The 12,416-nt window shown below is 40.4% G+C and overlaps 1 protein-coding gene and 1 long non-coding RNA gene across 2 annotated transcripts in view; one reads left to right on the top strand and one right to left on the bottom strand.

The window, feature by feature from the left end:
• Positions 1-2,301: 2,301 nt before the first annotated feature.
• Positions 2,302-4,687, bottom strand: LOC145419713 (uncharacterized). The gene is made up of 2 exons (XR_013901044.1): positions 3,333-4,687; positions 2,302-2,737 (listed from the first exon to the last, which is right to left on the bottom strand). It is a non-coding gene; the product is annotated as an uncharacterized LOC145419713 (long non-coding RNA).
• Positions 4,688-5,753: 1,066 nt separating this feature from the next.
• Positions 5,754-12,416, top strand: part of ryr2b (ryanodine receptor 2b (cardiac)) — an 86,636-nt gene continuing 79,973 nt past the window's right edge. Inside the window, exons 1-5 of the mRNA XM_080288036.1 lie at positions 5,754-5,932; positions 6,016-6,239; positions 8,079-8,198; positions 8,527-8,631; positions 9,086-9,160. Coding sequence (XP_080144162.1) covers positions 6,192-6,239; positions 8,079-8,198; positions 8,527-8,631; positions 9,086-9,160 — 348 coding nt within the window. The 5' untranslated portion in view covers positions 5,754-5,932; positions 6,016-6,191. The remainder of the gene's footprint in view (positions 5,933-6,015; positions 6,240-8,078; positions 8,199-8,526; positions 8,632-9,085; positions 9,161-12,416) is intronic.

Below are 12,416 nucleotides of genomic sequence, written 5' to 3'. Positions count from 1 at the left end.
TTTCGAGTCTTTTAAAAAAAAAATGAAAAAATAATGTTGCAGTTATATGCTAAATGTAAATATTAGACCATGTAATTTTTAAATCTGTGTTTTTCTCAACACATGACAAAATAGTGAACTTAGAAAATATACACAAATTGTGAAATTGCACCTCTTTAAAATGCAGCTCAATTAAACCTAGCTCCTAGAATAATTTTCACCAACAGTTCTGAGATAAGCTGCATGTTATTCTTGGATGCGGTTGTAGGACCGGCTTTAAAATCGCATGACAAAAATATCATACACATTAAAAAAAACTGTATCACCAACGTAGCCTGGAAAACATTTGCTAGTTAGATGAAGTCAGCTATCTCATCGTAGCATATTTATATGCATATTTATAATCATACGGTTCTTGGAGTGAGTGCATACACTCATGAAGTTTAGTAACTTCAGGTCACTGCAACAAGCCCAGGTACAGTTTACCGACGGATGGGTGCAGGACCTTGAAATGCACCGTGTAGAACGAAAGACCATCGTACATATCATAAGTTTACCAGTCTCACAAATCGTCTTCATAAATACACATTCCTTAACCGTTTATTAATAGGACCTTTGAGCTCAACGATAATTAATTAGCAGTGGAAATAACTTCTGGTAGCATCACAGAAATGTAGCAGTGACAATAATACTGTATGCTGTAATCGTACTGGGCAATTAGTGATACAAAACAACTGTTTTATCCTGTGAATAAAAGTATATGTTTTTGTCAATGTACCATAATAACAGAAGCGAAACGCAATATTGTGTCAGGACAATTCACTATTTATGCACAATAAATAAAGGAGCATAGCGCGACAACTTCTGTTCAGCGCCAGACTTGCTTGTAACCTATATCACCAATTATGTTATGAAAATGACGTATTAACTACTAAAAAACACTGACCTTCGTGTAAATGCTTGGAGCAGACTAACCTGTGAGCTGGAGTGTTCTGGGACGTTATATTTGGTCTTTGAATGGCTGCAATCCAGGCCATCCGTCACGTCTTTGTTACTTCGGAAACATGGCTCGAACAATTTCTCTTCAACGACGTAATCCGATAACAACCGATCTCTTTACCCGTCGGCTTCCCGTGGCTGTCATGCGACCGGCTATTGCAGTTAATAATACAACAGCTTCTTGACATTTTTGTGTTTCTTTTTATCGCTGTATAACTGATTTTAATTGAAAGCCTGCGTGCGCTAGTACCGCTTGACCGCTTGCCACGAGTTCCCAGAATCCTTTGCGGTTCTACCCGTGAATGACGTCACATTTTCAATCTCTATATAATATGCATGCTAAATTTTATATTTGGGGTAAAATATCAAGTCTTTTCAAGTAAACCGGTTCAAGTCCAATTCAAGTCCCAAGTCATTGGTGTAAAAGTCCAAGTCAAGTCACAAGTCTTAGAACATTTTTTCAAGTCAAGTCTAAAGTCATAAAATTAATGACTCGAGTCTGACTCGAGTCCAAGTCATGTGACTCGAGTCCACACCTCTGGGCCAAACCTTTGTATTTTAGCTTTATTTATGCCTTACACAGCATCCCAACTCTTTAGCTAACTTAATAACTTTAGCTAAAGTGAATAGTTAGTCTAATTCATTAGTGCAGCATTACTGGATCACCTCTGTTTGAAGTGATATGATATGTGACTATCACTGTGTTTAACTACCATAATAATTTTTAGGGTACTGAGTGCATGCTTAATTAGATTTTTTTTTTTTTTTTAAAAACACACTGCTCCATTACTATGTTTGACAGGCTGAAGTTGTCGGGTCACCTCCTAAATCGACCATCTTTTACAGGTGTTTTGTGCCAGAAATGGAGTGTCCACTGAAGACTGAAGATACTGAATCTCTACGCCTTGCCATTGATCCCTCTTGTGCCTTCATATAGACAAGAGACATTAACTTAACCACTCTCATATGCTCTGTACCTACATCACCTTCCCTGACAGTCGTAGCTTGGCTTATCTGAGGGTGAAATTATAAGAATGTGTTATTTTGCAAAGTGCTCTCTAGGGTGCCTAAATAAAATATGCCATTGAGGTCATTTCTTTTGAATTAATCCCTTCTTCTGAAATATAAGAACCTCTGCTGGTTTTAATGGCACTTTGGATTTCTTTACTTTCTGTTCCACTTCCAAACCCAAATAGATGCTGACAAGCTGACACAGTGACATGGAAGAGGGAAAGACGTTGGAAAGGACTACTACAAATAAACCTAATGCCTAACAATGAAAAGTGTAAAATAAGAACAATAATAATAATAATAATAAAGATAAAAGATGAAGTAACACGTTTTTAGTATTTTATTTATAACAAATGATCATCCAGCTGTCTGTGACATGTGATGACAAACACCATAATGGAAGGCCTTAGTCATCACATGCTTAAACTCATCATATATTTTTGCATATGCTGAACAGGCAGTCAGACATGCTGTAACTGTGGGGTAGAAAACAGCATGAACACCATACGGCAGGTGTCTCAAACTCCAGTCCTCGAGGGCATGGAAAAGTTGCATGACACTTTGACCCTTGAGGACTGGAGTTTGAGACCCCTGTCATATGGAATATGACAGGTGTGGTTGAACTGCATGAAGACTCTGAAGTTTGTCTTCTCTTCTGGCAGGACAGGAATGTGGCCTTGTCCTGTGAGCCACTGTAAGGATGTACTTGGAGTAGAACTGGACTGTCACCGGCCTCAGGCTCTTCACCCTTTTCAAAGACAAAGCAGTCATTTAGATAAAATATTAGATATTGTTTACCTGTAAATGCACAAAGTAAATTTAGAAGTGTAATTATTGTCAAGAGTGAACAAGCACTGATAGTGTAATCTACAGCTGTGGCCAAACGTTTAGAGAATGAGAAGTGTTGTTTGCTTATTTACAAAGTTTGCTGTTTCAGTGATAGTTGTATATCACATTATATCACTTCAAACAGAGGTGATCCAGTAATGCTGCACTAATGAATTAGACTAACTATTCACTTTAGCTAAAGTTATTAAGTTAGCTAAAGAGTTGGGATGCTGTGTAAGGCATAAATAAAGCTAAAATACAAAGGTTTGGCCACCGTTTTGCATGTTTCCCTACTGTAGGGGTCTCTGCAAGCATTCTGAGAGGGTACAAGATGACAACTTTGGAATTCTACTAGAAACAGTCGATCATATTTGTTTGTCAAAGCTGAATTCAGGGCAAACTACGCTAAATTACCGTTTTTAGCTAACAGCTACAATAAGCATAACAGTTACTGTACGGCTATCTTTTGTTAACATGACGCTTGTTCTTATACATGTAATACATGTATTACCAACCTGAGAGTTTATCCGCTGGTCATTCGACATGACGAATGACTTCTGAAGTCTTAATTCAGCTCAAGACGCTGTAGATTCCCGTCAGTAACACTTTCGGTCCGCTAGTAAAACGTAGTTCTATTAATCTGTGCTTGAACCGGAACCGGATGTAAGTTCCAAAAAACTGAATTTTGGAACTGAAATTGAATTGTAGAAGTGAAACTGAATGGTGAGAAGTGAAACTGAAATTATTCGAGAGCTGAATTTTTAAAGGATAAAATGCAGTTTCAAAGCAAATCAATTCATTTTCAAAATATAAAATTCAATTTCAATTTAGTGATGATCATTTTCAAACCATAAATTCAATTTCAAATTAGACTAATTCAAATTCAGTTTTCAAAAGCATTTATTCAAGTTACAATTCAGATTCAATCTGAGCAATTCAAATTCAAATTGAACTTATTCAAATTCAGTTTCTGATGGCACAGATTTCTGCCCATACAAAACACTGCAAACCACAACACAATTAAATATAAATTAAAATATGAAAACAAAAAGAAACATGCACATTATCTGTCATATGGGCCTGCATGAATAAACTTAATGAATCATTTATCATCTGCAACCGAAAATAGTTGTGGATGATTACTATTAGTGATGTTCGATTCGTGAACGAATCGTTCAATACTCGAGAATCACTTTACTGACTCGTGAATCATGATTCACAAGCCCAACTGACTCATCCCTGTTGCTGTTAGCAAACTAATTCCATTAGTAGAAATATATCTAGCTTGTAATTAAAATTGTGGGGGGAAAAACAACAGCCAGTTTCGTAACAAAAGCATTTCTGCTCTGAACTGGAAGAAAAACCCCTGAGTAGAAGCTAACATCAAGAAAATAGCTCCTCGGTTCACAGTAGCATCGCGCTGCTAACATGCTAACAGCACATTTGAGCTACTCACCCCCTCCCTTCCTGTGCTGAATCGTAAGCATAAGCGAATCACTCAGGACTCGCTCACCCCCTCCCTCCTGTGCTGAATCAAAGAGCGAACGAATCACTCAGGACTCACTAACCCCCTCCCTCCTGTGCTGAATCAAAGAGCGAGCGAACGAATCACTCAGGACTCACTCACCCCCTCCCTCCTGTGCTGAATCAAAGAGCGAGCGAACGAATCACTCAGGACTCACTAACCCCCCTCCCTCCTGTGCTGAATCATAGAGCGAGCGAACGAATCACTCACTCGCCCTCTCCCTCCTGGCTCACAGCTTCTTCTTCTTGGTTGGCAACCAATGTTAAGGCGCATTACTGCCCCCTGGCTCACAGCGCAGTGGACATTTAGATGAGAAAATATATATTTGACACACTTAAGGAAAATACTAATTTTTTTTTTTTTTCTAAATGAAGAAAAAAGAAAAAAAAAAAAAAAGGAAAATACTAATAAAATACAAATAAACAAAATAAATGTTTATTAAGCAATTTTGATAAGAAATTGCTTAATTTTAGAAATGTTTTTGCTCTTTGTTCTCTATAAAATAGTTGTTTTTTTTGTTTGTTTTTTAATCATTCATCTTAGCAGTGGGATTTACATGAAAAGGGAAACAAATTAAGTTTGAGTGAAAATGTAAAATTTTTGCACTCTCTGGTCAACTGACTGATCAAATGACTCAAAACACCCGATTCACTTTGGTGAGTGACTCATTAACACTCGATTCAGTAAAAAGAATCAAATTTACCATCACTAATTACTATACCTTTCTAATGTGACGTTGTTGTCCCTGGCTCTCTTTCTCTCTCTCCCCCTCTGGATCTGTTCCTGTGCTACTGAGTGTAATTACCGCCCCTCCCCCTCTGCCCAGCGTAAAGCACAAGGCTCGCTTGCTGAGTGAAGCAGAAAAAAAGTGCGAGAGAGAGGCTGAGAGAAAGAAAGAAAAAAAAAAACCAAGTGACGGCTTGCGATAAGGAGCCGGCTCGCGTCGTTCACGTCAAAGACCCGGCTCTAAGAGCCATTTCGTTCGCGAACGACCCATCACTACAGCCCTGGACGTCGGGCTAGAGATTTTGCGAGCCCTGAGTTGTGTATTAGTTGGCAAAAAAAAATAAAACCCCAATAATCTGACAATTCCCTCTGAGCAAGCACTCAGCGACAGTGGGGAGGAAAAACTTTCTTTTAAAAGCAAGAAACCTCTGGCAGAACCAGGCTCAGTGAGGGACGGCCATCTGCCTCGACCGGTTGTGGGATTTTTAAAGTGACTCATTGGATGTGAAATAAATTAGCTTGTTTGAATCATTTGTTGTTAGCCAATTTAAAGAGGCACTTTGATGTCAACTAATACACTTAAACTGTCCAAATAATTTTAAAGAAATATTTAGAGTTAATCCTGATGGATTGCTCTAAATATTCATTTTGTTTTCTTGGAAATATAATATCTTTAAATTCGTTCAAAAGTGTCTGGGAGATATTGTCAGTTTCTGGTAGCTGGTCTTCATCGTCCTATGTTTTTCCACACCATGCGAAAAACCTTGTAAGTAGGTTTCGCTTTTTTCGGAACAGGTGGTCTTTGAATATCGAAATCACCACTTGTTGGTACGGCGAAGCTACAGCCAATGCAATGATAACAAGGTTAGGTGTAATACCCAGTACCTTTGTAATGTCTTTGAAAATTGCCTTTTCAAGACTTTTTATCCTCCTTTTTTTATATTTAGAGTTTCTTCTTTAACAGCTTCAACTTTTCCTTCCTAAAATGGCATGATGATGGCCGGAGTTGAACTGCAGACCCCGCCCACACACTCAGGGCCGTGTACCTTCATGTTCCAGCTTCTCCAGTCCCTGTCCTCTTCTGGCTCATTCACTCTTTAATGTAGCCATAAAGGTTTAAATAATGACTGACAGTGGAGAAGGCGACGATGAATTCCAGTTTCTACGGACGGTGAGTCAGACAGCTTACAAATTAAACATACAGGCCAATATTTAGTCAAACAGAGGTCTTCATTGGCTATCACCGGAGGTTTAATAATTAGTAAGTAGCTGTACTAAAGGTAGCACTTAGGGTAGCCTATTTAGCTTTGTTTGAAACATTATTAGTGTTTTTTTTTATTAATTTATTTGTTTAATTAAAGTTATATGTAGGTTTCTGTCAGCAGCAATTATGCAATCATGTAACCATGACACTATTTTGTGCGCAGATGCCTCCATACGCACGTCATAGTAACAGCATTTCACCTGTTTTGGGCTAGCTGACTAATAGCCTTATTAAAAAACAGAAACCAACTCACATGATTTTAGTCTATTGCTGTAGTAACTGATTAGCTGATATAGTTTATTTAAGGTCAGGTGTCAACAGTGATGCATATCCCAATCAGTTAAAAGATTATCATATCCCATTTTAATTAAAATTGCTACATTTTATTCAAGAATAAATATAAATAATAAAATGTTAATGTGATAATAGTTTAGCAACAACAGTGACAGCAAAGGGAGGCCAAAAATGGCTTCTCTCATCTTCACTGCAAGATGCTATTATTGCTCTGCAGCTGTAAGTTGTCCTCTCACAGCTTGTAATCTTTGCCCTCTGATAAGGGCATGTCACGTGGAGGGCGTCTGGAGTGGCTGAGACACATACACATTCACACAAAGCCAGCGATGTTCATCATCCTGAGCCCAACACATAGACTGGAGAGAAGTCATTTTGCGAGATCCATCTACGATATCATACTTTATTATATTAAATGCAGGATTTCCCCCCGCAAAGTTGTTCAGCCGTGGTATTAAGCTACCCGGATCCTGATGGAGCTTTCCTCGTTATCATTTAGTTAGTAGATGACAGGGAAAACACACTGTAATAGACCCAGTGATTAAATATATGACATTTGTGAAATGGCAACAATGTTATATTTGTTATAAAAATGTAGTCATTTTTTATATGCAAAGAGGTCCCAATTCCACTATTATAAATAATACAAGAAACCTTAAGAAGACAAACAAAACTGCAGCATTTTCAATTCGAAAACACTCGAAGTGAAAGCCTGTTAGATCTGAAATGTAAGTGTCCCTTAAAAAAGACTCCAAGTCCTGCTCTAATGCTCTAATGTACCTCTGCATTGGACAGTGTGTTTGACTGATTGCAGAGTACTGCAGATATGAAGAGTGGAAAGAAGGGTAAATCAGGGGTCAGACTGTGCAGTATCTTCCCAATATGGATGTTTGCAGCCTGGGTACAGAGAGGTGCTGGTTTTATTGGCGACTGGCCTGTTGCCTGCTGTCGTTCCTAACAGTTCCTCAAATAAACAGAGAAACTTAATTTGGCCGACGTGGTATTTAAATGCAGATAAGGTAATGTTGACAGCGACTGAGATTTCCTTATGTGTTTACAATGGGACTGCACAATGGGGCAGTTTTGATGCTATACCTAAAAATTCACACATTTCATAGTTTAAAGTTGTTTTAACATTTAAAAAGCAAAATAGGACTGAATTTCTATGTTCGGTCATTGTGGCCAAACACGTTTCCTCCTCTGAGAGAACTGAATTACATGATATGAGAGGATGAAGATTTTTTTCTCTGAAGCCAAAACTGCTTCACTGACTTTCTTTTTAATTAATCCACAAGATAAAATTTCAGAGGCGTTTTGGTGTGATGGAGGTCTTTAGCTGATCCTATCCAACAAAAGCTTTCATGGTGAAATCTGGTGGATCTCAATATGTGAATGCGCTCTGTGGGCTTCTCTAACTTGAAACCTGTCATCTGTGTGTATGTGTGTTCTGCACAGGGAGATGAGGTGGTTTTGCAGAGTACCTTCACCTCCCAGGAGGAACATGTGAAGCTATGTCTTGCTGCTGAAGGATTTGGCAGCAGACTTTGCCGGCTTGAGCCCACCTCTAACTGTAAGGTAAGGAGCTCTACCTGTGTGACTGCACAGTCCTCCCTTACTGTCAGACAACTCAGTTTGCCAGTCATACAAAGAGAGAGATGACTGAAATTTCCAAATATTTCACTGCACATGGACAGTACATTGTGTTTATTTTTAAGTATCTAAAATTTTAGTTCCTTATTGGTTTTTGTAACTCGAGCATTTTTACATGCCTTCCTTCCCAGTTTGGACTGCCCATTGCCAATTTGCCATGGTCTTTGGCACTAATTGCACTGTTGGCCTGTGAAGGGAACAGCCAGGCATGAAATTACCTCAAAAACTCAAATGTCTTTTCTTTCTTTACCAGAATGTTCCACCAGACTTGTCTGTGTGTGGCTTTGTCCTGGCCCAGTGTCTTTCTGTGCGAGCCCTGCAGGAGATGTTGGCCCACAGTGAAAACCTGGCTGCAGAGGTCTTCTCTATTATTTCTCCCATAACCTTTATATAAATTCAATGTTCTCACTCAGGGCTCCTTATTGTTCCGTAAACATATGATTTTCTGTCATTGTCATTTTGCAATACATATGTCTATTTTTGAGGTATAAATGGAAATATTATGATAAAGTCAGTATATGTTTTTATATTTTTGTGATATTATTAACCACAGTGTGGATGCGTAAGGATTTTGTCTGTGACATTATTTCAGGGAGATTTGTTTTGTATTTATTTATATGGATAGCACAGTCTTGAAACACTGATCTAAGCAACACGGTTAAGCTAGAACAGCTTTACATTAGAGTTATCGTAAATTAAATAACTTGTAAACAAACTGTTCACACATCGGAAGGATGTTTTGTTTATCTCTTTTCCTGTTTAACTGTTTTCTGAAGTTTAAATTGATCTTTGTGTATTTTAATCACATACAGGTGGGAGCTGGAGGTAGCCATCGCACCCTTCTATATGGGCAGGCGGTATTGTTTCTACACTCATACAGTGGCATGGTGAGTTAGCTTATATATATAACACCCAGCACGCCCCTGCGGGCGGTTTATCCTTCAAGCTCGGGTCCTCTACCAGAGGCCTGGGAGCTTGAGGGTCCTGCGCAGTATCTTAGCTGTTCCCAGGACTGCGCTCTTCTGGACAGAGATCTCCGATGTTATTCCCGGGATCTGCTGGAGCCACTCGCCTAGCTTGGGAGTCACTGCACCTAGTGCTCCGATTACCACGGGGACCACCGTTACCTTCACCCTCCACATCCTCTCGAGCTCTTCTCTGAGCCCTTGGTATTTCTCCAGCTTCTCGTGTTCCTTCTTCCTGATATTGCTGTCATTCGGAACTGCTACATCGATCACTACGGCCGTCTTCTTCTGTTTATCACCACTATGTCTGGTTGGTTAGCCACCACCATTTTGTCCGTCTGTATCTGGAAGTCCCACAGGATCTTAGCTCGGTCATTCTCCACCACCCTTGGGGGCATCTCCCATTTTGACCTCGGGACTTCCAGGTTATACTCGGCACAGATGTTCCTGTACACTATGCCGGCCACTTGGTTATGGCGTTCCATGTATGCCTTGCCTGCTAGCATCTTGCACCCTGCTGTTATGTGCTGGATTGTCTCTGGGGCATCTTTACACAGCCTGCACCTGGGGTCTTGCCTGGTGTGATAGACCCCAGCCTCTATGGATCTTGTGCTCAGAGCTTGTTCTTGTGCTGCCATGATTAGTGCCTCTGTGCTGTCTTTCAGTCCAGCTTTGTCCAGCCACTGGTAGGATTTCTGGATATCAGCCACCTCCTCTATCTGCCGGTGGTACATACCGTGCAGGGGCCTGTCCTTCCATGATGGTTCCTCGTCTCCCTCCTCTTTCTTGGGTTTCTGCTGCCTGAGGTATTCACTGAGCACTCGGTCAGTTGGGGCCATCTTCCCAATGTATTCTTGGATGTTCGGTGTAACGGGTGAAGGTAACAGTGGTAATCGGAGCACTAGGTGCGGTGACTCCCAAGCTAGGCGAGTGGCTCCAGCAGATCCCGGGAACAACATCGGAGATCTCTGTCCAGAAGAGCGCAGTCCTGGGAACAGCTAAGATACTACGCAGGACCCTCAAGCTCCCAGGCCTCTGGTAGAGGACCCGAGCTTGAAGGATAAACCGCCCGCAGGGGCGTGCTGGGTGTTTTTATGTATGTATGTATATATGTATGTATGTATATATGTATATATATGTATATGTATATATGTGTGTATATATATATGTATGTATGTATGTATATATATATTAGGGGTGCAACGATACACAAAATTCACGGTTCGGTTCGGTTCGATACTTTGGTGTCACGGTTTGATATTTTTTCGATACAAAAAAAATGTTCATGCCTTTTTAATTTGTCATTTATTAAAATTATAAATATATATTTTAACTCAAAAGTACAGTTTTTCAATTTAACCCTAACCCTTGTGCGTGTTTTTTATTTTGACAGCGAATGTGGACCTGCGGACCACTTATGTGCAGCCCTGGTTATATAGCTCATCATATTGCAGCCAGAGAAATTCTTTTGTCCATGAAACCATAAAGCTGCACTTTCTTTTTGCCTTATAGTCTGATTTGTCATAACTTCTCCGTTTTGTGGTAAGCTTTTCTTTGGCTGTCACTTCTTCACCCTGACCTGTCTTATTTGGCTCAGCAGAACTAAAATATATATCCTGCTGCTTTTACACAGGCACTCACATAAGCTCAGCGATTCTCTGCGCGATCAACCTCTCACATGTTTAAGCTGCGGGAGATTTCACTTGTCATGTTTGCATAGTAAGCTAACGATTAATAAGACGATGTCAGAGGAATTGGTGCACAAATTATCATCACTCACAGATCAGTGCTGTCGCTCTCTATACACAGTTCGCACGATTGCAAAGTGAAAGCAAAAAAACAAGCGCAAATTCAAACGCGATTTCAATATGTCACATATTGACAGTGGCTCACCGATGCCAATGACATAATTACCCAGCTACATTTCTGAAAGAATGCAAAAGCATTGACATATATTTTTCCTTCCTACAATAGCCCGACAGGCAGGGAAGAGATAGATTTTGGTAGCCCGACTGAAAAAATCGCTAGCCCCGGGACGTCGGGCTAGCGATATTGCGAGCCCTGTATCTGATTGAGGAATCACTCATCTTTGGAAAAGAGAGTTTATTACAGAGAAATGTCTCTTTCCAAAATAAAAGCTATACTATCCGCTTCTTCTGGGCTATATTCTCAGCAGCATATTAAACAGCTGTCTAAATGACTTGGCTAAAGTTAGTAGCATGCTTGCTTTTTTTTGTCTGCTTCCACTTTTCTTTGCACTAGGATGATGTCGGCATAAATGTGCAGTCATATTCGTTGTGTTCCCACTAGTGCTTTCAGGTTAATCTCGTTGAAATGACCTTAACGCCACAACACGGCAAATCTCCGTTAACGAGCTACCGCCGATCGCCCCGTGCATGGGGCTAGACGGCCAAAACGTTAACGAGCTAACTGCGCTAACACACTAGTTCCCACCCATGTAATTGAGCATTGCATGGCACATCCAACATACTGTTTTACTTTAGTCCATGACTCGCTTACCTTCAGGGTCATACGTCACATGAAAACCAAAATAATTCTAAACGCCAGATCTGAATGAGGGTGGGGGAGGTCCATGTTGCAAGGAGAGCTTAACTTCTGTCTTGCTAGCTTGCCCTGCGCTCTTCCTTCTGACTATGCTGTCTGTGTTGAGCGCCCAGTGGATCTGCGCTCGACAGTGCAGCCTAGGCGGAGTAGTCGAACGCAGATTCACTGAGCGCTCAACACAGACAGCATCGTCAGAAGGAAAGTTGATAAAATAAATTACAAATGTTGTATTGTTCGATACATATGCGTACCGAACCGAAAGCACTGTATCGAACGGTTCAATATCGATACGAATATCGTTGCACCCCTAATATATATGTATATGTAATAATAATAATAATAATAATAATAATAATGGATACTTTATTGATCCCCATGGGGAAATTACTTGTTTTTCTCTGCATTTGACCCATTCACTCAGTGAAGCAGTGGGCAGCCCACTAAGCAGGCGCCCGGGGAGCAGTGTGTAGGGACGGTACCTTGCTCAGGGGTACCTCAGGGTAGCCGTTAAGTGGATTCGAACCGCCGACCTTCCGATCATGGGGCGACCACTTTACCTACTGAGCTATCCCTGCCCCATGTATGTATGTATATGTATTAGAGCTGGGCAATA

The sequence above is a fragment of the Astatotilapia calliptera genome, chromosome 13 (genome assembly GCF_964374335.1).
Source record: "Astatotilapia calliptera chromosome 13, fAstCal68.1, whole genome shotgun sequence".
Classification (NCBI taxonomy): Eukaryota; Metazoa; Chordata; class Actinopteri; order Cichliformes; family Cichlidae; genus Astatotilapia; species Astatotilapia calliptera.
The sequence above is the reverse complement of the archived record's forward strand: the minus strand, read 5'-3'. Positions and strand labels throughout refer to the sequence as shown.